General features: G+C 45.3%; 1 protein-coding gene across 3 annotated transcripts; it reads right to left on the bottom strand.

The window, feature by feature from the left end:
* Positions 1-473: 473 nt before the first annotated feature.
* Positions 474-24722, bottom strand: PFN4 (profilin family member 4). 3 transcript variants are annotated; one of them, XM_075923407.1, is made up of 6 exons: positions 24449-24722; positions 18498-18629; positions 18289-18417; positions 16876-17013; positions 6625-6730; positions 474-693 (listed from the first exon to the last, which is right to left on the bottom strand). In XM_075923407.1, exons 3-6 carry the CDS (start codon positions 18403-18405, stop codon positions 665-667), a joined length of 390 nt encoding a protein of 129 aa, XP_075779522.1. In that variant the 5' UTR covers positions 18406-18417; positions 18498-18629; positions 24449-24722; the 3' UTR covers positions 474-664. The 3 variants fall into 3 exon arrangements, with proteins under 3 accessions (XP_075779522.1, XP_025038137.1, XP_006118602.1); XM_025182352.2 differs by lacking the exon at positions 18498-18629 and having other exon boundaries at positions 24508-24722; XM_006118540.3 differs by lacking the exon at positions 18498-18629 and having other exon boundaries at positions 24449-24721.

The raw sequence follows: 24722 nt of genomic DNA, 5'->3' as shown, positions 1-24722 counted from the left end.
TGCTAATGAGGGACTCATTAGCATAAGTCACAATCTCATTAGCATATTTTCTGCCCTTTCTTTTTGCACAAGGGCTTTTTGCACAAAAAGAAGCAAGTGTGGATGGGGTTTTTTTTGGCACAAACCCCCCCATTTTGCACAAGATCCTTATGCATCCTAAAGCTTCAGAGGGGTAGCCAAGTTAGTCTGTAACAGGAAAAATTAAAACAAACAAACAAATAGTCTAGTAGCAACTTAAAGATTAACAAAACATGTACATAGTATCATGACCTTTCATGGGCACAACCCACTTCTTCAGATGACTGGAGTGTTGGAAGTCCCTCCCTCCGGGACTATCTAAGAGGTAACAGTTTCAGAGTACAGATGGTCAAAGAAGGGAAGAAGCCAAAAGACTCAGGGGTGCCAAGGTACCATTCCCTCTGTCTTGCAGGTATAAATTATTTCATTTTTACATGTACAGGGGCACTGAATACCCTGAGCAGGCATTAGAAGAAATGGAATATTTAATGAAAGGCAACAGTAAAGCTTTTAGAGAAATCAAAAAAGCTTAGAATATTGCAGAATAATGGATATTGTTTTGCTTGCTTAGATGTACTTCATTACAAACTGGTCTTCTAACGCACCAGTCTTCATAAGCTTGATCAATTTTAAGTTGTTTTCAGATTCAGTTTTCCTTATCTCTGAAATATTCCGCTATGGGGGGAAAAACAAAACATTTTCTTTTAAAATATTTACAATAATGGAAATGCTCCAGTTTAAAGACATACAATTGCCACAAGAATCACATTAGCCCTTTTTTGCCCCAGCATGACACTGGGAGCTGATGTTAAGTTACTTGTTTACTATAACCTCCACATCCTTTTCAGAGTTCGTTCTTTCCAGAATACAATACTGGAATGTACTATAATTGAATGAAAGGCATCATAATCTAGCTCACATATTAGCATTTGCATCTGAATACATAAAATATTGGAATACCTATAGTTATTGAGTATTAGCAACTCCAAATATAGCTTCAGTGTGTCATTTGAAATAAACAGAATCTTTATTATATAAGTTTGTGGCCTTAAGAACCCTAAATACTGCTCCTTCAGATCAGCGAACTGCAAAAACTTTAAAGATAATCATATGCAGAAATCTCTCCTGGAATTACATAATGCTACTTTGTTTTCTCTGGAGGAAAAGATTAAACATAATAACAAAAGGGCAGGCCAATCCCCACCCTCGGCCGCCAAATCCCTAAGGGTGTGTCTACACAGCAGGGTTTAATTTGAAATAAGATACACAAAATGAGTGACATCAATTGCATAGCTTATTTCAAAATAGCTTATTTCAAGTTCTGGTACTGTCTATAAGCACTTATTTCAAAATAGAGCATTCTTCCTCTGACTTCTCTTACTCCTTATAAAATGAGGGTTACAGGAGTTGGAGTAAGAAGTCCTCCAGCTTGACAGTATTTTGACATTATATTGAAATAACTTCTAGCTGTGTAGACGCAGACTATGTTATTTCGAAATAATGTTAGTTATTTTGAAATAATGTTGCTGTGTAGACATAGCCTAAGAATCTGACCTAGCAAACACAAGCTAAGTCTACACTGCAATCTCAGATGTGACTATAGCTTGAGGGGACACACCTGGATGTACTAGCTTTAATTTAGCTAGAAGTGAAGCTGTAGCAATTCAGGTTTCAGCACAGAAGTCTGCGAGTAGTTATCCATGGTTCTGGGCAAGTTTGTACAGCCCATCCTGAAGCACACATTGTTGCCACTTGATATATCTACTCCAGCTGCAATCACAGCTATGATTGCAAAACAAGCATACTCTGTGGGCTTGGCTTCATTAAAATATTACAGCATCATAGCTGAGCCACTGTAGTGTTTCAGTGTAGACGTTACCTATGCTGATGGGATTCTGGGAGGGAGTCTCCCATTGGCATTAGTAATCCATATTCTGGAGAAACAGTAGCTAGACTGATAGAAGAATTCTCCTGTCAACATAACACTGTCTACAGAGACTTAGTTTGGCTTAATTAGGGTTGAATGAAGTTTTATTGACCTAATTTTCTAGTGTTGACTAGGCCTTAGACATGTGACTTCACTCAGGTCACTAGTCCCATTAAAGCCAATGTGACTGCTTGTGAGAAATTTACTCATGTATGCAAATGTTTACAGGAGCAGGCTCCAAAGATTGTATAAACTGGCATTTTTGGAGAAATCTCCCATCTCTGCCCTTCTATCTGAGGTAGCAGTGGTCGGAGAGTTAGTGGAGATAGGGCTTCTGTATGTAACGCTGTGTCATCTAGACTAACTCTGGGTTAAGATGACATAGGGTACATCTACACTGCACCGTTATTTCGAGATATCTAGCGTTATTTCAAAATTCCACACAGCCATTCTGCTATTTCGAAATAATTTTGAAATAACAGATGGCTTATTCCAAAATCTGTAAACCTCATTCTACGAGGAATAAAGCCTATTCCGAAATAGCTACATCAAAATAAGACATGTTTAGTGGTATGTCTACACTACAGTGTTATTTCGAAATACCTTATTTCGAAATAGTTATTTCAAAATATCTTATTTCAAAATAACACATCTAGAAATAACACGTCTAGACACAAAATGCATTTCAAAATAGCGCGTTCACACTGATTGGATGCTGAATCACATTTAAGGCCAGCCGAAACCAATTCTGGTAGGGCATCAGGTCAGGAGTTACCTTGTGTAGCTGCTGCCTGAGGCTATCTGAGCCCTGTGCTTAAAGGGACATAAGAACATAAGAATGGCCGTACTGGGTCAGACCAAAGGTCCTTCTAACCCAGTATCCTGTCTGCCGACAGTGGCCAGCACCAGGTGCCCCAGAGAGCGTGGACCGAAGACAATGATCAAGCGATTTGTCTCCTGCCATCTCTCTCCAGCCTCTGACAAACAGAGGCCAAGGACACCATTTTATCCCCTGGCTAATAGCCTTTTATGGACCTAACCTCCATGAAATTATCTAGCTTCTCTTTAAACTCTACTATAGTTCTAGCCTTCACAGCCTCCACTGGTGACAAGTCCACTGGGGCGGCTCGGAGGTCTTGGCTGCACAGCATGCTCCCTCGGGCCCCTGCAGCTCCTGGCCCTCCTCCTCCTCCGTGCCCTGGTCAGGGCCCTCTGCCCCAGGGTCAATGACCACGTGGGGGGCACAGACTGTCCTGCACCCCAGGATGTGGTCTAGGGTGTCAAAATAGGGACAGCTCTCTGAGTCTGCCCGTTTCAGAGCTGCCCCCTGTGGCCCTGGCATAGGCCTGTCGCAGCTCCTTAATTTTCATCCGAACCTGCTCCTGGGTTCGGATGTGGCCTTTGGTGGCCAGGCTGGCAGCCATTCTGCCATAGATGGCCATATTCCTCCGTCTAGTGCAGAGATCATGGATGTTGGAGGCATCCCCCCAAACCTCAATCAGGTCCATGATCTCCGCACTGGACCAGGAAGGCACCTGCCTTCTCCGGCCCCTGGCAGGCTCCTGGGAGCTGAGGGACTGGGCCCAGGGAGTGGTGGAGGGCTGGCTGGCACAGGCTGCTTGGCTCATGCTGGGGTCACTGGGTCAGGGGCAGTGACTGCTGGCTCTGGGCTGGCAGGCCTGGAGCTAGCACAGACACCGTGGCCAGACTCTACCCCTTTAAGGGCTCTGGGGAGGGAGGAGGAGAGAAGTGCCAAAGTGACCAGCAGGGCACCCTGGGAAGCGCTGGAGGCCCCCTATTTCGAAATAGCCCCTATTCTGCATCTACACAGTGCTAATTTTGAAATAGGTACTATTCCTCATGGAATGAGGTTTATCAATTTTGAAATAAGCCCTCCAATATTTTGAATTAATTTTGAAATAGCGGTTGGCTTGTGTAGACGCTAGTACAGTTATTTAAAAATAACGGCTGTTATTTCGAAATAACTTTGCTGTATAGACATACCCTAGGGCTACATCTTCACTGGCATGATTTTCCAGAAATGCTTTTAACGGAAAAGATTTCCGTTAAAAGCATTTTCGGAAAAGCGTGTCTAGATTGGCAGGACGCTTTTCCGGAAAAGCACTTTTTGCAGAAAAGCATCCAGGGCCAATCTAGACGCGCTTTTCCGCAAAAAAGCCCCAATTGCCATTTTCGCCATGGGGGCTTTTTTGCGGAAAACAGTACTGTGCTGTCTACACTGGCCCTTTCGCGCAAAAGTCTTTCAGAAAAAGACTTTTGCCCGAACGGGAGCAGCATAGTATTTCCGGAAAATCACTGACGATCTTTCATGAGATTGTCAGTGCTTATGTGGAAATTCAAGCGTCCAGTGTAGACAGCTGGCAAGTTTTTCCGGAAAAGCGGCTGATTTTCCGGAAAAACTTGCCAGTCTAGACACCGCCTAGGTGTTCCACTGCTGCTATTTCAAAATAGCTCCTCACCAGGGCCATTCTAAGTTATTCCTCTCCTGTGCCTCTTGGGGCTCTAAATTGAGATAGCACGTCTACATTAGAGAAGCCTGCCTCGGACTAATTTTGAGGCTCTCCTGCAGGGTAGATGTGCTATTTTGAAATAAACTATTTCAGAATAGTTATTCCAAAATAGCTTATTTATTCTGAAATAGCTTATTTCAAAATAGCAGTGCAGTATAGATGTACCCATAGTGGTAAAAACTCCTGAGTTTTATCTACACTAGTGCTTCCCTCACTGCAGCTCCATTAATGGCAGTGCAACAGTGAGAAAGTCCTGAAAAATGTTAGTGTGGACCTGGCATAAAATATCAAAAAATAAATATGGCCTGATTATTAATGAGGTCCTTTCACATTATTATAAATATAAAGGGTGTGACGGGGTGAAGCAACACCATCACTTGCCAGCACTGCGAGCCGCGGGCGCGGCGGGAGAAACCACCGCCACGGCCGGTTTTGACGGGGTGAAGAAACACCGCCGTTTGTCGGCGCTGCAAGCCGCGGGCGCCACAGGAGAAACCACCGCCGTGGTCGGGGCTGTGACATCACCAGCACACCCGGGAGGAATAGAGAGGGACGCCCGGAAGTGAGGGGAGAAAAAGCCGCCAGCGGGGGACTAGGGGATATAAAGGGCGACCCAGAAGAGAGGAGGGGAGAGCAGGGTATGGAGGAGGGAGTGCGCGGGCTGGTAACCGACCGGCGGAGTGGTAACGACCCAGGGTGGGCTGCGGAACCCGGGAGCAGGTGTGTTTGGGGGTCGTCACCCCGCCTGCTACTGTCAGGAGTCACACTCCTGACATTAGGGCCCTGGGTCGGGGTCCGGAGAGAGGGTGGGCCCGGACCCTCCACTCCGCCTCGGTGGGCTCTAATTGCTGGACAAGCCGCCCGAAGGGGTACAAGAAAGGAAAGGGGGGGGCATATTGTGACAAAGGGACTTTAGCAGGGTGGACACAGCCTCTTGAAAATAGTGATAGAAATGTAGCCGTGTTAGTCTGGGGTAGTTGAAGCAAAATGCAGGACAATGTAGCACTTTAAAGACTAACAAGATGGTTTATTAGATGATGAGCTTTCGTGGGCCAGACCCACTTCCTCTTGAAAATAGTCTTTGCACAAAGTGGGACATTGTCCTCTGGTAGCATTTTACACTTACTTGGCCCTGGTGCAAATTGCTGTAAATAGTTCAGGGCAGCAGAGAATTAACCTCCCTCTTTGGGGAGGGCAGAACAGGTATAAAGGCTCTATTCTGAGCCCATTCCCAAAAATTGACAAAGGGGGCCCATCAAGGACATGTCTGATGGCCAGAGAAAACAGAATTTATCATATAGTGGCTCCAAGGCTGCTCTACCTAATACTTGGAACTAAACTTCCTCTTAATTAGCCCCAAAAGACAAAAGGCCTAACTCTCCATTGTCCGGCACCATGTGCATCTTTGCCCTAAATGACTGGTTTAAATGACTATATAAAATGCAGGGTAATAGAGATTCAGGCCCAGGAAATATACAAGAGGTTTAAAGTAACTTTTGCTCCCTACTCCATGTATAGGAACAGAGTAACTAAGGCCATGTCTTCACTTCCACACAGATTGACACTGTGGAGGTCGATGTTCCAGCATTTGACTTAGTGGATCTAGTAAGCACCTACTAAATTGAACACTCCGGTACTCCTCGTAGTTGTGAGGAGTAACTGAAGTTGATGGGAGAGTTTCTACCATCAAACTCCCTCTGTGGGGACGCCAGAGAAATTCGGCTTAAGGTAAGTCAACTCCAGCTACGTTATCTATGTAGCTGGAGTTGCGTATCTTAAGCTGACCTTCTTGTTTAGTGTAGACCTGCCCTAAGAATCAGGCCAATAATATTAACTATAATATTTTCAAATGGGCTGTTCAGTGTCCCCTTTACAAATTAACTATAATTATAGAATTATGAACAGTAAAAGCTTTTCTTTTTAAGAGTTGATAGATACCTTCATGTGTTTATTCAGTGGAAGCTGAAAGAGATTGATGGCATGTTTCTGACTCAGTAATATAAGATCCATTTTATATTTCCTTTTCATGGGCTTTCAAGATTTGTTTCTCAAATATTCCATTCAGTTTGCTGGAATGAAATGCTGCCTCTCACTTGTAACATATCTCTACAAGTTACATTCAGACAGACATGCACATGAAGTAATTACCCAGTTTCTCTATGGCTTCCACACATACACTGGGATACATGCCCTCTAAGTAAGTAGCAAGCAGGATGCACGACTCGGTCTTCACAGCTATCAAACCTCCATCCACCTAGATAAAGGAGAAAACTGGTTAAAAGTTGCAGGTTTCTTTTAAATATATACATACTATTTATCAATTTATGTTGGACATTTAAGTTGTGTATCACCTTCAGGAAGAGACAATACTATTATATAACTTAAATCAAGACATATTTTGATATTGATAGCAGATATAAATTCATTTAAGATTATGGGGCTTATATATAATTGTGTATTTTAATCAAGCTAAGTGAGAGGTATGCTGGTTTTCTATTATACTGCACTTTCCCAGGTTTATTCATAAATTAATGTTTACAAAGCACTTTGAAGTGACAAAGTGCAATGCAGGTGCTAAGAGCACCCCAAAATGCTATTAAAATGTTAATAAAATAAGTGTATGTGCTGTGTATAATTTGAAAGAATCCAAAAAGGCTTTGCAAACTACACATCTCTGAATCTCATTAATTTGCAATAATGAATACAAATCCCATTGGAAATTTCTTGATTTTCAGAAGTCAAATGCAAATGTCTGGGAGCACTTTTCACAATTGAATTACATGATGTCCATTAATGTGAGTTGAGCATTTGACTCACAGGATGTGAGGATTAGCAAGTGTGTATGCATGTGCCGAGGACCTCTCAGCTACCTCTGGGGCGGAACACGTGTGCAGTTTCACAAGTTAAAAAAAACAGTGTAAAGCTGCCTGCACTGACTCAACCTCAGGGCAGACTGTAAGGAATCAGGATACTACCCCCGAACTGGCTGTGAGTTCTCCACTTAGATTGCATCAACCAAGTAGCAAATATAAACTCTTCAAGCATTATACTAACTTTAACATGGAGTCACAGTCCCCTTGAGTATTCCGATTGTCTCGCCACCTCAGTGAGCATACTTTTGTGACAGAGGGTCTCTTATACCAAGAATCACAGCAATACTCTGGTTACTCCCAGTCCCAAGGAACCTTTCACTTACCCGCCAAATACATCTTGAGGCCACATCTCCACTTACCAGAGGAGCGACACTTTGATGATCAGTCTTCTGGGGTTTAATTTAGTGGGCTTACTTATTTACAAGGTTAAAGCAGTTAAACATATAGTCACAAATGAGCTACTATCTTAAGTTTCAAGCAGTTATGGAAGCTTCTGTAATAAGCAAGGTCTATATATCCAATAGTGCTAACCCAGGCTAAGCCCTGGGGTTCTCTTGCTTATGCCAACCTTGTCCACCAGAGTCTAAGCAACATAAACATAATGGCTACGTCTACACTGGCATAAGTTTTCCGTTAAAAGCATTTTTGGAAAAGCGTGTCTAGATTGGCAGGATGCTTTTCCGCAAAAGCACTTTTTGCGGAAAAGCGTCCGTGGCCAATATAGACGCGCTTTTCCGCAAAAAAGCCCCGATCGCCATTTTAGCCATCGGGGCTTTTTTGCGGAAAACAGCACTGTGCTGTCTACTCTGGCCCTCTTGCGCAAATGATTTGTGCAAGAGGGATTTTGCCTGAACAGGAGCAGCACAGTATTTCCGCAAGAACACTGACGATCTTACATGAGATCGTCAGTGTTCTTGCGGAAATTCAAGCAGCCAGTGTAGACAGCTGGCAAGTTTTTTCACAAAAGCAGATGATTTTGCGGAAATACTTGCCAGTCTAGACACAGCCAATCAGTTTCTTCTGTGTGGGATTTTTATCCCTCTCTGATATGTGCTCTGAGCTGCAAACTCAGCTGATAGGAGAAATCCACTTGCATGACTTATTTTCATGGGTAGCAAGGGGAAGGAAGGAAGAAGGGATACGAAGTCTTTTGTCCCTTTTGGCATTCCATAATAATCCATCTGCTGTCAATGGCCCTTTCCTGTTGGGCAGCTGCAGACTGACACTGAACACTAGTTAATGTCTCTCCCCTATCTGGTAATTTTACAGAGTCAGAGTAATACCTCTCAAATATTACTTCATGTCATGTTATTGGATTTTAGTAGAAAAATGCAGATCACTGCTGCATCCACTGTTGTGTGTTTGCCCTAAATTCTTGTAAGATGGGCTATGTGAAGAGTCTAATGAAAACTTATGCTGTGCTGATTCTGTCTCTCCTATTCATATACTTGTATGATTTTTTCATGTAAAGTTATAAATATGGTCTCTGTACTTTTATTTTAAATGCTTTCTGTCTGGGAGACAGCAGTGGCATTGCCCACCTATTATGAGGGATGGCGGATCAGTGAATGCTGCATGGACAATGGCTCTTTGGTGTTGCCAACTGACACATGAGGAGCACTGTGACGGGGCGCTCCCGCCCCGCACTCGGGAGGCCCGGGGAGTGGGCCGGAGGGCCCGTGGGGTGGCGGGCAGTCAGCACACTGTGGGATGACCAGGGATGACCGCGGACCCAGCAGCAGGCGCCAGGGGATGCGGGGAGCACAGGACGACGCCGGAGAATATCCCAGAGGGCGGGACTTGGGCGGCGTGGCCGGATGACGTCATGGGGGGAGAGGGGCGTTCCGGCGTCGTGGGCGCAATGACGTCGGGAAGCCAAACCGGTGCGGAGTTTAAAACCGCGCCTGATCCAGCCGGGGGGGGGGGGGGGGGGGGAGGAGGAGTGGCGGACTGGCCGACGCTGGGCCCAAAGGCTGAGAGTGAGCAAAAGACCCCTGGCGGGGACTGGCAGTGGGGAAGGGACTGAATAGGAAGTGGCCCAGGGCAGGGTCGTGGAGCCCGTGAACGGGTGTGTTTAGGGGCACTTCCCCCATCCGCTAGGCGGGGACAGGCTGTCCCTGCCTTCAGGGCCCTCGGCCAGGGTTTGGAGGGAGGGCGGGCCCAAATCCCCCTACTCCGCCCGGCAGGGCGAGTCGCTTTCGTGGTGGTGGCAGTCTAGATTATAATCGGAACTATAGCGATTTGTGATCAAGGGGCTGAGGCCCGGATTTACAGTGGGGAGAGGAGACAGAATAACTGGTGGGGACAGAATAAATATATATTCTGAGAACTCACTTCTGGCAGGAGTAATATGAGTCCTTTACAAGCACACAATGGCCTCTTGCCTAAGAAGGACATACCTAGGTCCGCTGTGGTTCCTTGACTGAAAAAGACTTGGTGATCATGTGATCAGCTCTATTTTGATAGGTACCATCACTCAGGAGAACAATGGATTTCCCTCCATATGGGCAAGATTATAAAAGGTTCCTGAGGGTTTCTCCATCTTTGTCTTCATTCCTGCCCTCCTCTCCAGAAGCAACTATAGACAAAGGGCCCGGAAGGATCTATTGACACATCCTAACATAGGATGTACTCCAGAGACTTTTAAGCCAGCAGTTTGTTACATCTCTGCTATGATCCTGCATCAAAAACTTGGTGATTATTGTATGTAATGTGCGTCCTTTAACAATTCTACTCTCAACCTTTTCTTTCTGTTTATTAATAAACCTTTAGATTTTAGATTCTAAAGAACTGGCACAGTGGGTAAGATCTGAGGTATAAATTGACCTGGGAATGTGACTGGTCGTTTGCAATCTTTAAAACCTGTTTGGAGTTGGTGAGACTTCTTGCTGGCCAGAGTAGCAGCTGAAGTGCTCTGTGAGACTGGTTTGGTGCCTTACAGAAGAGGACCCCAGTCTTTGGCTGTGAGCAGCCCTGGATCTAAGCAGTTCGTCCTGATTGGACCCTCACAGCAGTGCTCCCAAACTTCCTGTTACATTACACTTTATATTATGGAATCTACTATATATTTGAGAATTTGTCTATCGTGTTTGTGTGTCTGTCTGTTTGTTCAAGAACTTTTCCTAACCAGTAAGGCTGTGTCTAGATTGGCATGATTTTCCGGAAATGCTTTTAACGGAAAAGTTTTCCGTTAAAAGCATTTTCAGAAAAGAGCGTCTAGATTGGCACGGACGCTTTTTTTCGCAAAAAGCTCAATTTGTGGAAAAAAATTGGCACGATCATATACACCAAAGTGATACAATCAAAAAAAGTGAACACACATATATATATTGTATTGTATCAGTTTGGTATATATGGTCATGCCAATTTTCTTCCACAAATTGATCTGAGGAAGTGGGTTTGGCCCACGAAAGCTTATCACCTAATAAACCATCTTGTTAGTCTTTAAAGTGCTATATAGTTCTGTCTTTTGTTTTAGCTAGACCAGACTAACACGGCTGTATCTCTACCCCTGTAAGTAGAAGCAGAGAGCTGCAGATGACACTAAGCTAGGGGGAGAGGTAGATACGCTTAAGGGCAGAGATAGGGTCCAGAGTGACTTAGACAAATTGGAGGATTGGGCCACTAGAAATCTCATGAGATTCAACAAAGACAAGTGTAGAGTCCTGCACTTGGGACGGAAGAATCCCAAGCATAGTTACAGGCTGGGGACCAACCGGTTAAGTAGTAGTTCTGCAGAAAAGGACCTGGGGGTTACAGTGGATGAGAAGCTAGATATGAGTCAACAGTGTGCCCTTGTAGCCAAGAAGGCTAATGGCATATTAGGATGCATTAAGAGGAGCATTGCCAGCAGATCCAGAGATGTCATTATTCCCCTTTATTCGGCTTTGGTGAGGCCACATCTGGAGTACTGTGTCCAGTTCTGGGCCCCCCACTACAAAAAGGATGCGGACGCATTGGAGAGGGTCCAGCGGAGGGCAACCAAAATGATTAGGGGTCTGGAGCATATGACCTACGAGGAGAGGCTGAGGGACTTGGGTCTGTTTAGTCTGCAGAAGCGAAGAGTGAGGGGGGACTTGATAGCAGCCTTCAACTTCCTGAAGGGAGGTTCCAAAGAGGATGGAGAGAGGCTGTTCTCAGTAGTGACAGATGGCAGAACAAGGAGCAATGGTCTCAAGTTGTGGTGGGAGAGGTCCAGATTGGATATTAGGAAAAACTATTTTACTAGGAGGGTAGTGAAGCATTGGAATGGGTTACCTAGGGAAGTAGTGGAGTCTCCATCCCTAGAGGTGTTTAAGTCTCGGCTTGACAAAGCCCTGGCCGGGTTGATTTAGATGGGATTGGTCCTGCCTAGAGCGGAGGGCTGGACTTGACGACCTTCTGAGGTCTCTTCCAGTTCTGATTCTATGATAAGGGGATGGTTGGATGAAATAACATGATCTTGGTAACTAATTGACCATTCATTTCCAGTTGGAAATAGGTCAATGGAGGGATGATAGGAGTTGCTATAGGGAACTTTCTGGGTGTCTGGCTGGTGAGTCTTGCCCACATGCTCAGGGTTTAGCTGATCGCCATATTTGGGGTCAGGAAGGAATTTTCCTCCAGGGTAGATTGGCAGAGGCCCTGGAGGTTTTTCGCCTTCCTCTGTAGCATTGGGCACAGATCACAGCTGAAGGACTCTCTGCATGTTGGGGCCTTCAAAGTATTGGAAGGCTTCAATATCTGAGACATAGGTGAGAGGATTATTCTAAGAGGGGTGGGCGAGATTCTGTGGCCTGCACTGTGCAGGGGGTCAGACTAGATGATCATAATGGTCCTTTCTGACCTTAAAGTCTATGAGTCTATGAGTCTATGAGACCAATTAGATGCAGCTGAGACGGAGCTGGCTCAGTCTGACTGGGGCCAGCTGACTCCTCTGCTGACTGACTGAGGGCCTTTAAAAGCCTCAGCAGTTGGACGGTGAGGGGAGAGGATGGAAGGGAGGTGGAGGAGAAAGAGATGTTTCAGAGACCAAACCCACAACAGCATTAAGTGGAGGCAGTTAGGGTGGGAGTCTGAGGAGGTGTGGCTCAGCTCCCTACCAGAGACCTGCTGTGAATCCCAACCTCTGTGGTTAGGAGTGAGAGACCAGCCCAGTGGTGGCCTGGGTAAGAGGGGCCCTTGCCACACTTGCAGACATCTAACTTTTCTAAGGAATTTTTAAGTTGTTCTTTTTTAATTTTATCTTCTAAACCTACCCCCATTGCCACTAGCATTCGCTGTTAGGCATTCCTCCATCAAACTTCTTGGTGAAGACTGAAACAAAGAAGTCATTAAGCACCTCTGCCATTTCCAAGTTTCCTGTTATTTTTTTTCTCCCTCTTCACTGAGCAATGGGCCTATCCTGTCCTTCATCTTCCTCTTGCTCCTAATATACTTGTAGAACATCTTTTTGTTACACTTAATGCCTCTAGCTAGGATTAAGCTCATCTTGTGCCTTTGCCTTTCTAATTTTGCCCCCACATACCTGTGTTGTTTGCTTATATTCATCCTTTGTAATTTGACCTAGTTTCCACTTTTTATACAACTCCTTTTTGATTTTTAGATCATATAAGATGTCCTGGTTGATCTAAGCTGGTCTCCTGTCATACTTTCTATCTTTTCTGCATAGTGGAATAGTTCGCTTTTGGGCCCTTACTAATGTCTCTCTAAAAAAACTGCCGACTCTCTGCAGTTATTTTTCCTCTTAGTCTTGCTTTCCATGAGACCTTACCTACTAGCTCTCTGAGTTTACTAAAATCTACCTTCCTGAAATCCATTATCTCTATTTTGCTGTTTTCCCTACTACCATTCCATAAAATCATGAACTCTATGATTTCATGGTCACTTTCATCCAATGTGATGAATTCCCCGCTTCATTTGCAATTGCGATATGTCTAATTTGCATCCTTTTTATGGAAAAGGGATGCAGACTAGACACAGCCAGAGAGTAGTTATTAAAGGTTCACAATCCTGCTGGAAGGGCATAACAAGTAGGGTTCTGCAGGGGTCTGTTTTGGAACCGGTTCTGTTCAATATCTTCATCAACGATTTATATACAGGCAGTCCCCGGGTTACGTGGATCCGACTTATGTCGGATCCCTACTTACGAACGGGGCTTTTCTCGCCACGGAGGACGCGGGCGGCGGGACCGCCCAGACGCGCCGCGGTCCTGCCGCCCACGTCCTCCACGGCGAGAAAAGCTGCTCCACATCTCTCTGGTCTGCTGCGGGGGGCCCCCCAACAGACCAGGGAGACGCAGCGCAAAGCCGCGGAGGACGCGGGCAGTGGGACCGCGGCACGTCTGGGAGGTCCCGCCGCCCGTGTCCTCCGCAGCGAGAAAAGCTGCTCCACGTCTCCCTGGTCTGCTGGGGGACCCCCCCCCCCCAGCAGACCAGGGAGACACGGAGCAAAGCCGCGGAGGATGCGGGCAGCGGGACCGCAGCACATCTCGGCAGTCCTGCCGCCCGCGTCTCCCTGGTCTGCTGGGGAGTGCGCCCCCCCCAGCAGACCAGGCTATTGCGCCCCCCCAGCAGACCAGGCTTTTCTCGCCGCGGAGGACGTGGGTGGCGGGACCGCCGAGATGCGCCGTGGTCCTGCCGCCCGCGTCTTCCGTGGCGAGAAAAGCCGCTCCGCGTCTCCCTGGTCTGCTGGGGGGGAGGCACAGTTAGTGCACCCACCCCAGCAGACCAGGCTTTTCTCACTGATGCCTGGGGTAGAGCAGCTGGGGGGCTGCCGTGTTGGTCCCACAGCGCCGAGGTGCGGCGCTACTGGACCAACCCAGCAGCACTCCAGCTGCTCTGCCCCAGGCGTGTTGGATTCAGCCGCTGCTGGTCAGTTTCAACAGCAGCTGAATCTGGACGCCTGGGACAGAGCAGCTGGGGCGCTGCCGGGTTGGTCCCCTAGCTGCTCTACCCCAGCTGCTGCTGAAACTGATCAGCAGCTGATTCCAGGAAGCCGGGGGCAAAGCAGCTCTGCCTCGGGCTTCCTGTAGTCAGCTGCTGGTCAGTTTCAGCAGCGGCTGAATCGGGGACACCTGGGGTACCTGACTTATGTACAAATTCAACTTAAGAACAAACCTACAGGCCCTATCTTGTACGTAACCCGGGGACTGCCTGTATTGGCATACAGAGTACACTTATTAAATTTGCAGATGATACCAAGCTGGGAAGGGTTGCGACTGCTTTGGAGGATAAGGTCAAAATTCAAAATGATCTGGACAAACTAGAAAAATGGTCAGAGATACATAGGATGAAGCTGCTGCATAGCTTAGAGGCAACACTGGGGCTGTGTCTACACTGGCACGAATTTCCGGAAATGCTTAAAATGGAATACTATTCTGTTTTCAGTTTTTCCGGAAAAGGAGCGTCTACATTGGCATGCTGCTTTTCCGGAAAAGCCCTTTTTCCGGAAAAGCGTCTGTGGCCAATGTAGACGCGCTTTTCCGGAAAAGACTACTGGGCTGTATACACTGGCCCTTTTCCGGAACAGTGTTCCGGAATAAGGACTTATGCCCGAGCGGGAGCAGAATAGTTTTTCCGGAATAGCGGCTGATTTTGTACAGGAGAGCATCGTTGCTTTTCCGGAAATTCAAGGGCCAGTGTAGACAGCTCGCAGCTTATTCCGGAAAAGCGGCTGATTTTCCGGAATAAGTGGCCCAGTGTAGACACAGCCTGGTTGTGGGATCTGGATGGGAGAAAGGGTGCAGGAGTGTGGTGGGGGGCCTGGGCAGGAGGAATGGTCCAGGAATGGAGTGGAGATGTGGGGTCTGGACAGGAGGTAGGGTGCAGGAGCAGTGTAGGCATGTGGAAGGGGGCTGTGGTGGGGTGCAGGAGGGAGCAGGGGATTGGTGCATTAACTGCATCTCCAGGGATACACAGGTGGCTCTGCACCACCCTACACTTGCAGGTACCCCCCACTGCTCCCACTGGCAGTGATTCCTGACCAGTGGGAGTGAAGTGTGGAGTCTGCAAGCCAGGGGAAGGAGAACAGCAACTCACACAGCTGCTTTCTCCCGCCGCCTGGTAGAGCCCACTGGCCAGATGCTGCTGGTGGCTTGCCTTGATTCAGCTTGCGAGACCTGGGGCTCTCCTCTGCCTGCAGCAAGAAGCCATACGTTTCCTATCCCTGCTCTAAAATTTCGGAAGGCATGTCAGATGCTTAAACCTTGGATCAAGTACTGTAGCTACCTTCAGAAATCTCACATTGGTACCTTCTTTGTGTTTTGTCAAATCTGCAGGGAACGTGTTCTTAAAACAAACATGTGCTGGCTCATCATCAGAGACTTCTGTAACATGAAATATATGGCAGCACAAAGGTAAAACAGAGCAGGAAACATAGAATTCTCCCCCTGGGAGTTCAGTCACAAATTTAAATAATGCTTTAAAAAAAAAACAAGCATCAGCATTGAAGTATGTCCTCTGGAATGGCAAAGCATGAAGGGACATACAAATATTTAGCATATCTGGCACATAAATGCCTTGCCATGCTGGCTACAGAAGTTCCATGAGAACATCTGTTCTCACTTTCAGGTGATAGTGAAAATAATGTATGGAAGCATACATAATATAAATAACCTTGATTCTATGAGGGCATGTCTACGTAGCAGGGTTTAACTTGAAATAAGCTATGCAAATTGAGCTATATCTTGTGTAGCTTATTTCGAGTTTTGGTGCTTCGGTATTCAAAATAGAGCACTCTTCCTCCGACTTCCCTTACTCCTCATAAAATGAGTAAGAAGTCCTCCAGCTTGACAGTATTTTGACATGTCAAAATAGCTGCCAGCTGTGTAATCGTGGACTATGTTATTTCAAAATAACACTAGTTATTTTGAAATAATATTACCATGTAGACATAGTCTACATGACTGCCTGAACAAGAACTAAGACTGAGTGGATTTTTAAGCTCAGTCTAATGTTTTATATTGTTTTGTTTTTCAATACAGTTATGTAACAAAAAAATCTGCATTTGTAAATTGCACTTTTGTGATAAGAGATTGCACTACAGTACTTGTGAGATGAACTGAAAAATCCTATTTCTTTTGTTTATCATTTTTCAGTGCAAATATTTGTAATTAAATAATAAAAGTGATCTCTGTACCTTTTGTATTCTCTGTTGTATTTTAAATTAATATATTTGAAAAAGTAGAAAAACATCCAAAATACTTAATAAATACCAACTGATATTCTATTTTAACAGTGTGATTAAAACTGATTTTTTAAATTGCAATTAATTTTTGTCTCAATCACATGAGTGAACTGTGATTAACAGCACTAATTTCTGTTTAATCTAGGTTATATCATTACCATTTTCCTTGTAGAGATGCTGTGCTATGCTTTTATTTGTTTGCTCCATATATTGTGAAGGTGCTGTGGATAGAAAGGTGGCAAACATTTTGTTTAACCTCTAATTGACTCTGCGCGTTAACATACATAGGAACAAAAGTGGAAAACTTTTAAATACTTTCTTCAGTGCTTAGGCCTATTTGCCATAAATGTTACCAACTTACATTTTTAAGATACATGGAGCAGTCATCTGCTCGGACGCATTTATAATGCTTCTCCTTGAAGTAAAGTCCTTCCTTTCTGACTTGCAGTAAGTTCTTGAAGAAAGCATGGATGATGACATGGACAGTCTGTGGCTGCAGCTAAATTGATAAAAAGAACACACTTTTGCAATCAACACACCTCTTCTGCGATGTTGATAATTAATCAAAGATGGTTTCATAAATAGATTATGACACAACAAAGGAAAATGGCTGAAGAACTTTGAAACTGGGCTTTAGTCCATGTATGAATGAATTGTATTTTCAGGCTCTGATTTAGAATCTGATTCACAAATGTTTGCACTTACCCCCATGAGTAGTCCCATTGATTAGAGTGGCACTACTCATGGTAAGCAATATGCCCACTAGTGTTTACTGGATTGGCCTCTTACTTTAAAAACTCTCTGGATTAGAGGACTCTGTGGTTGCACAATACTGGGCACACAGATCCCACATGTAAATAATAATTATCTCTACTTTAATATATAGATGTAGCTTTGAGAAACTCCAGCAAGTGAGCTTTTCAAATCAAGATGGAGCATTGCATGCTACAACCTGAGAATAAATCTTTCCCTGGTGTGAAATGCCATAAATCCATTGAGATCAATAGAACAATGAGAATCTACACTAGCAAGAATCTGCCCCAGTCTCCCTCCACCAACCACACTTCTAGAGTGAAAATGAATTTTAGCATTTTCGACCCTCACTGACTGCTACTGTCCTATGGATGACACTTCAGTGCACAGACACTATGGTGATGTGACCATATAAGTAAATAAGCAGACTTGACCCCCTCTGTTCAAATGTAACACAATATTAAATCAAAGTAGACAGGGGAAGCATTAATTTCATCATAGGATATAGTACTGTACTGCTCTATTCTGCTGTCTTCTTTGCTACCTTGTTGATCCTAAAATAAAATCAGCAGAAACAACAACAATAATAAACCATCTTGTTAGTCTTTAAAGTGTCTCATAGTCCTGTCCTTTGTTTCAGCTAGACCAGACTAACATGTCTGCATCTCTAGCAGAATCAAAGGTGACTGACCCAGTCCAAAGCACTAAAGAAATGGAGTTCTAACAATAAAACACTCTTCCTCCAAAGATCTAATATAAGATTCTTACAACAAATTTGACCTCACATGCCACTTCTTGGTAAATACTGTAGAAATGTGTCCATTTGGCTCAGCAGGTATGAAAACTGCCTAAGGTCACGCAGCCAGTGGAAGACTTAAGAATACTTAATCAAACACAGCAGTCCTGATAAACAGTCCCCTCTCTTATCCCTAACTCATTTTCTCACCCGTAACAAAATAGGGTACATTTAAATTTTTTTTTACTTTCAGTATCATTTGCTAAGACATTTTCATTTTCTTACATTAAAGCCAAGGGTTGATGCCCACACACTTCCATCCTTTATTTTGATGATGGCTGCATGCTCTACATGTTTTGTTTTGATGAGGCAATCATCGAGCAAGGAAATAACTTGGTTCATTTTCCTTCAGTTCTGTGAAAGAAATCAGACATAGATGGGTGTTCAGTTCTTTCCAGATGTGCTTCAGAGGCCTGATCTTCCTCCTACTGGACCTTTGGCTGTTCTTGTGTTCTTCCTAGGAGATTTCCCTGGCGTTGCTCAGGTCCTTAACTCAAATAATTTTTGTTCTTCATTTAAATCATTGGTTTGGTTTGGGGCTGAGGATGAGAAGTTTCATATGCAGGCTGCCACAGAGAGAGAGAGAGAGAGGGAGAGAGAGAGAGGACTATTTCAACCCTTTTTCACTGCAGCAGCTTGGGGGCAGGTCAGAAGCTTCTCTCCATGGCTGTTGCAGCTCCAGTAGGCACAGCTAAGGGAGGGTTGGGTGCATGTCCCCTGTCAGGGGCAGGTCCAGATTCATCTGCCCCTTGCGCTTCCCAGACAGAGTGACAAATGCAGCAAACTGTGCAATTTCCCCTTGGTCCCTAATGAAGGGGTCACCTGAGGATGGCAGGCTTGGGCAGTCCTGAATGGGGCACACCCCCAACCAGCCACTTTCACCTGTCTGATGATTCTGTTTCTTTTCTGTATGGTTTTATGAGAAGCAATCCCATTCCAGGCACAACCCATTTTCCTGGCAAAACCAAACCCTTATCTTGCTTTAAGTTATGATCAGAGGAAGCTGTATATCGTATTTGGTGGTCCTAGCTCTTACTGTTTAGGAAGAGTTCTTGAACCAACGGACTCACAGATAGACAAATTCTCTCAAATATACAGGAGATACTGGGCTCAATACAAGGATAAGTGTGTGAAATTTAACGTAGTGTAATACATGGGATCAATCTCTCATGTATGATGGTCTAACTCTAAATACTATTCCAGTGGTTTAGAAACTTAGGGTAATGACCCAGTACTGGGTCGTGAAACCATCCCGATGCAAAGTAAGAAAAGCAAATATGGTAGGCAACCAGCTTGGCTTAACAATGAAATCCTTGGCAAGCTTAAACACAAAAAGGAAGCTTACAAGATGGATAGATGGCTGGGGAGGAGTATAAACATATTGCTCAAGCATGCAGGGATATAATCAGGAAGGTGAAAGCACAATTGGAATTGCAGCTAGCAAGGGATGTGAAGGATAACAAAAAGGGTTTTTACAGGCATGGTCAGTAAGAGGGTGGTCAGGGAAGTTGTGGGACTCTGGATGAGAGAAGTAACTTACTGAGAGATGATGTGGGAAAAGCTGAAGTACTCAATGCTTTTTTTGAGTCTTCACAGACAATGTCAGCTCCCAGACTACAGTACCAGGCTGTATGGGAAGGAGGTGGGCAGCTCTCAGTGGAGAAAGAACAAGTTAAAAACTACTTTGAAAAGTGGGACATACACAAACACATGGAGCTAGATCTAATGCATCCAAGGGTGCAGAGGGAGCTGGATGATTGATTACAGAGCCATTGGCCATTATCTTTGAAAACTCATGGCAATTGTGGGAGGTGCCGAACATTTGGAAAAAGGCAAATGTAGTGCCCATCTTTAAAAAAAGGGAAGATGGACAATCCAGGGAACTATAGACCGGACAGCCTTACCTCAGTTCCCAGAAAAATCATGGAGGGAATCCTCAAGGAATCCATTTTAAAGCACTTGGAAGAGAGGACAATGATCAGGAATAATCAACATGGATTCACCAAGGGCAAGACATGCCTGACAAACCTAATTGTCTTCTACGTGGGGAAGGTGGCGGATGTGATATACCTTGACATTAGCAAAGCTTTCGATATGGTCTCCCACAGTATTCTTGCCAGCAAATTAAGGAAATATGCATTAGAGAAATGGACTGTAAGATGGATAGAAAGCTGGCTAGATTGTTGGGCTCAACAGGTAGTGATAAACCAATACCAATGTCTGGCTGGGAATCAGTATCAAGCAGAGTGCCCCAAGAGTCGGTACTGGAGCTGATTTTGTCCAATATCTTTCTTAATGACTTGATGAGGGGCTGGACTGCACCCTCAGCAAATTCACAGATAACACTAAACTAGGGGGAGAGGTAGATACATTGAAGGGTAGAGATAGGGTCTAGATCATCCTAGACAAAGTAGAGGTTTGGGCCAAAAGAAATCTGATAAGATTCAACAAGGACAAGTGCAGAGTCCAGCACTTGAGACAGAAGAATCCCAAGCACTATTACAGGCTGAGGACTGACTGGCTAAGCAGTAGTTTGGCAGAAAAAGACCTGGGGATTACAATGGATGAGAAGCTGGATACTCGTCAACAGTGTGCCCTTATAGCCAAGAAGGCTAATGGCATATTAGGGTGCATTAGAAGGAGCATTGCCAGCAGATCTAGAGAAATGATTATTCCCTGATGAGGCCACATCTGGAGCATTGCATCCAGTTCTGGGCCCCCCGTTATAGAAAGTATGTGGATGCATTGGAGAAAGTCCAGCAGAGGGCAACCAAAATAATTAGGGGGCTGGAGCACATAACTTATAAGGACAGGCTGAGGGATTTGGGTTTCTTTAGTCTACAAAAGAGAAGAGTGAGGGGGTATTTGATAACAGCTTTCAACTACCTGAAGGGAGGTTCCAAGGAGGATGGAAAAAGGCTGTTCTCTGTAGTGACAGATGAGGAGTAAAGGTTTCAAGTTGCAGTGGGGGAGGTCTAGGTTGCATATTAGGAAAAACTATTTCACTAGGAGGGTGATGAAGCACTGGAATGGGTTACCTAGGGAGGTGGTGGAATTTCCATCCCTAAGAGGTTTTTAAGTCCCGACTTGACAAAGCCCTGGCTGGGATGATTTAGTTGGGGTTGGTCTTGCTTTGGGCAGGGGGCTAGACTTGATGACCTCCTGAGGTCTCTTCCAGCCCTAGGATTCTGTGATTCTATGAATGTCAGACATTAGGTCTTGATGCTTGAAAGGGGTTAGGTGATCAGTGTGGGTGCTAAGGCAGGCTTCCTGCCTCTCCTGGAACCGCAGATTGCACTGCTCCCCAGAAGCAGCCAGCAGCAGGCCCATCTCTTAGGAGTGGGCAGGGGAGCGAACAGGGCTGCCTCTACCCCAAGCACCAGCTCCGCACCTCCATTGGCCAGGAACCTGCTGCAGACTGCTTCTGTGGTGCAGCACAGTCTGCAGTGCCAGAAAAAGCAAAAAGTCTGCCGTGGCACCACCACTGCACTGCTGACTGGGAGCTGCTCAAGGTAAGCCTTTTCTGCCCAGTTCTGACTCCCCTCGAAGCCGGAGCCCATTCCTATGTCTTCCCTAAAGCTCTCATCTTCAGCCCCACCCCAGAGTCCACACACTATTCAAATTATGTTGGGTCCCAGGCATCAAAAATTTACTTTAACTGGGGAAAAAGTTTGAAAACCACTGTATTATTCTATTCTGTGTAGGTTTTTATATCCCATTTGTCATTGTAGCATCTGAGCACTTTCCAGTAGTGCATTAAGCAATGTGATAGCCTACACAAATGTTAGGTGCTGTTTGTTCTCTTATCTGCTCCCTGGGGATAATTAACGATCCTTTCTAGCTTTATGAATTATCCAGTGTAGATTTATTTTTATGTTAAAAGAAACATTTTACTGAAAAAGTGTTCTGCTTAGTCAGGAGTCCAGTGAGTATGTGAAATCTAACAGGCTTTGGCCTGCTGAACTCCATGTCATTGTGCCTCTGGCACAGCACACAACTTGGAGCCCAGGGAAGAGGAACTAAACCACCTTTGTGCCCTTCCAACTGGCACAGACAAGGGCTACAGAGGTCCACTAGCCAGACATGGGAGCCTGTTCCAGTGTGTCTGGATCTCTTCTCAGGAAGTGGGTTGTGCTCACGAAAGCTCATGATACTATGGGCACACCTACACTGCTACACTATTTTGAAATAACTAGCACTATTCCGAAATAACTTAGTCCACATCTACCCAGCAGGCAGTTATTTCAATAGTGTCAAAATCCTGTCAAGCTGGAGGACTTCTTTGACTCCTGTAACTCTCATTGTATGAGGAATAAGGGAAGTCGGACGAAGAGTGCTCTATTTCAAAATAAGTGCTATGTGGACACTCCCTATTTCAAAATAAACTACACAACTGACGTAGCTCAATTTGTGTAGCTTATTTCGAGTTAAGCCTTGCAGTGTAGCCACATCCTATGTATATATTTTTGTTAGTCCCTTAGGGATGCAGCTATCCAGCAGGGCTTAACTTGAAATAAGCTACGCAAATTGAGCTACGTCAATTGGTTGTTTATTTCAAAAGAGCTTATTTAGAAATTGGGAGCATCTACCCAGCACTTATTTCAAAATAGAGCACTCTTCCTCCAACTTCCCTTACTCCTTGTACAATGGAGGGTCACAGGAGTCAAAGTAAGAAGTCCTCCAGCTTGACAGGATTTTGATACTATTTCGAAGTAACTGCCTGCTATGTAGACACAGACTAAGGTATTTTGAAATAACGTTGGTTATTCTGAAATAATGTTGCTGTGTAGACATACCCTAAGGATGGTGCTGCAGGACAACTGGCTGTCGAGAGTGCAGTTAGCTCAGCCTACATCTACAGTACAAGTTTTTTGTGCAAAACTTGGGGAGCATCCACACTCTGGAGCAATTAAATGGGCAGTTAAACGGCAGAACAGAGGGATTTTTCCGCCGTAGGTAAACCTCCTTTTTCTGAGGCATAACTGCTTCTAGCGCTACAGCTATTATGGAAGAAGGCAAGCATGGATGCTCCTATGGAAAAAAACACAGGTGCTCTGATGGCCATTCTGTGAAAGGCCATCGGAGCTTTCTTGCAAAAGAGCATCCAGCAGTGTGGACGCTCTCTTGCACAAAAGCAATGTTGTCATGATCACGAGGATTAGTCAGCAGACTAAGGGGTTAACTATGTCCCTTACCTAGCCAGGTGGAGTGGCCAATAGGAATCTAGGTAGGAATTTCAAACTGGGACAAAGGAATTTTTGGTTTTTCCCTCCTTTATTCTGGGCAGCTCTCTCCAGCTATTGAGGGGGACAGACATTATGTCTCCTTCCAAGCAAAGACTCTTTCTTCACTTTATGTAAGTAGGATAAAGTTTAGATAAATCTGTTAGGTTGTATTGTTTTATGGTTTGGGTATGGGATCTGATGTCTGTGCACTTTTTAAAAGATGTTTGGCTTTTCTTTGTAACTAAGTTCTAGGCCCGTGGAGTTTCTCCATGAGTATATTTTGTTACCTTTCCATCTAGTCATTATGCTTGCAACAGGAATATTGTGGTGATAATAAAAGTTTTCTCTTTTCTTTTTATTAACCTGGTATTGGTTAATGGTGGTGTCCTGCTTTTTACTTTAGGGGTGAGATTTCCCCAAATGGTCTCTCCCCTGATTTCTTTATTAATATTTGGGTGGTGGCAGCGGAAGTTTTATTCCCAAAATCTAGGGTTTTAAGATTTTGGGGGGGAAGTTTTATACCAAAACCTGGTACATAAGGTTTTGGGGTACACTTACTGGCCCCCACTTCTGCATTTATCCTGCAAGAGTGGGGAAGGAGCCGTAACGGATGTGTTTTGAGGTGTGGGTGTGCTCTTGCGCAAGAAGTTTTTGTGCAAAAAATCTAGGGCAAAAGGCTTCTTGCGCAAGAAGCCTGTAGCGTAGAGGTAGCCTCTAGGTATAACTCCAGTGATTTGGCTTGGGGGTCCGTGGGGCTTGCAGCTTGAGCGAGCAGGTGCCCTAGGAATAGGGTTGCCAGATGGGTTCAAAAAATACCGGACACACTCGACATGACATCACAATCGACATGACAGTTAATGTAGAAACTACCCGACATTTCTATTTTCTCAATTTGTTTCCCGAACAGAGAACTCCAATACTGGACGGTCCGGTTGAAAACCGGACACCTGGCAACCCGACAGGCTAGGAGCGAGGCCAGGGGGAGGATAAGTGCGGGTGACAACAGCGCTGCGCGGCCCAACCAGCTGCGAGCCCGCGCTGCAGAGAAGCGGGCGGGCTAGTTTTTAAACGTCTCTGTGATAAGGGCCCGCCCGCACGTCACCCTCCCCGCTCTTCCAACCACCGTCCGACCCGCTGCGGACGGCGACCCGGCTCCTTACCTAGTAGCAGCACCGCAACAAGTTACTCCACTGGAGGGCGGGCGTTTTTGTGTCCGTACCTTGATTCGCTGGGTCGGACCATCTTCTTTCCTGATTGGTGGAGTGCCCTGTCCCTCACTCTGGAGCGTCTCGGGCTGGAGTTGCCATGGGAGCGAGGGACGCGTCACCACAAAGGCGGAGGGATACGAGCTGTGGCCGCTGCCTCTCGCCGCCCCGCAGCTCGAGCTCGGAGAGGTTGTTTCACCTCTTTCAGGGTCGGTGGGGCCAGAGGATT

Source organism: Pelodiscus sinensis, chromosome 3, assembly GCF_049634645.1.
Source record: "Pelodiscus sinensis isolate JC-2024 chromosome 3, ASM4963464v1, whole genome shotgun sequence".
Taxonomy (NCBI): domain Eukaryota; kingdom Metazoa; phylum Chordata; order Testudines; family Trionychidae; genus Pelodiscus; species Pelodiscus sinensis.
The sequence above is the reverse complement of the archived record's forward strand: the minus strand, read 5'-3'. Positions and strand labels throughout refer to the sequence as shown.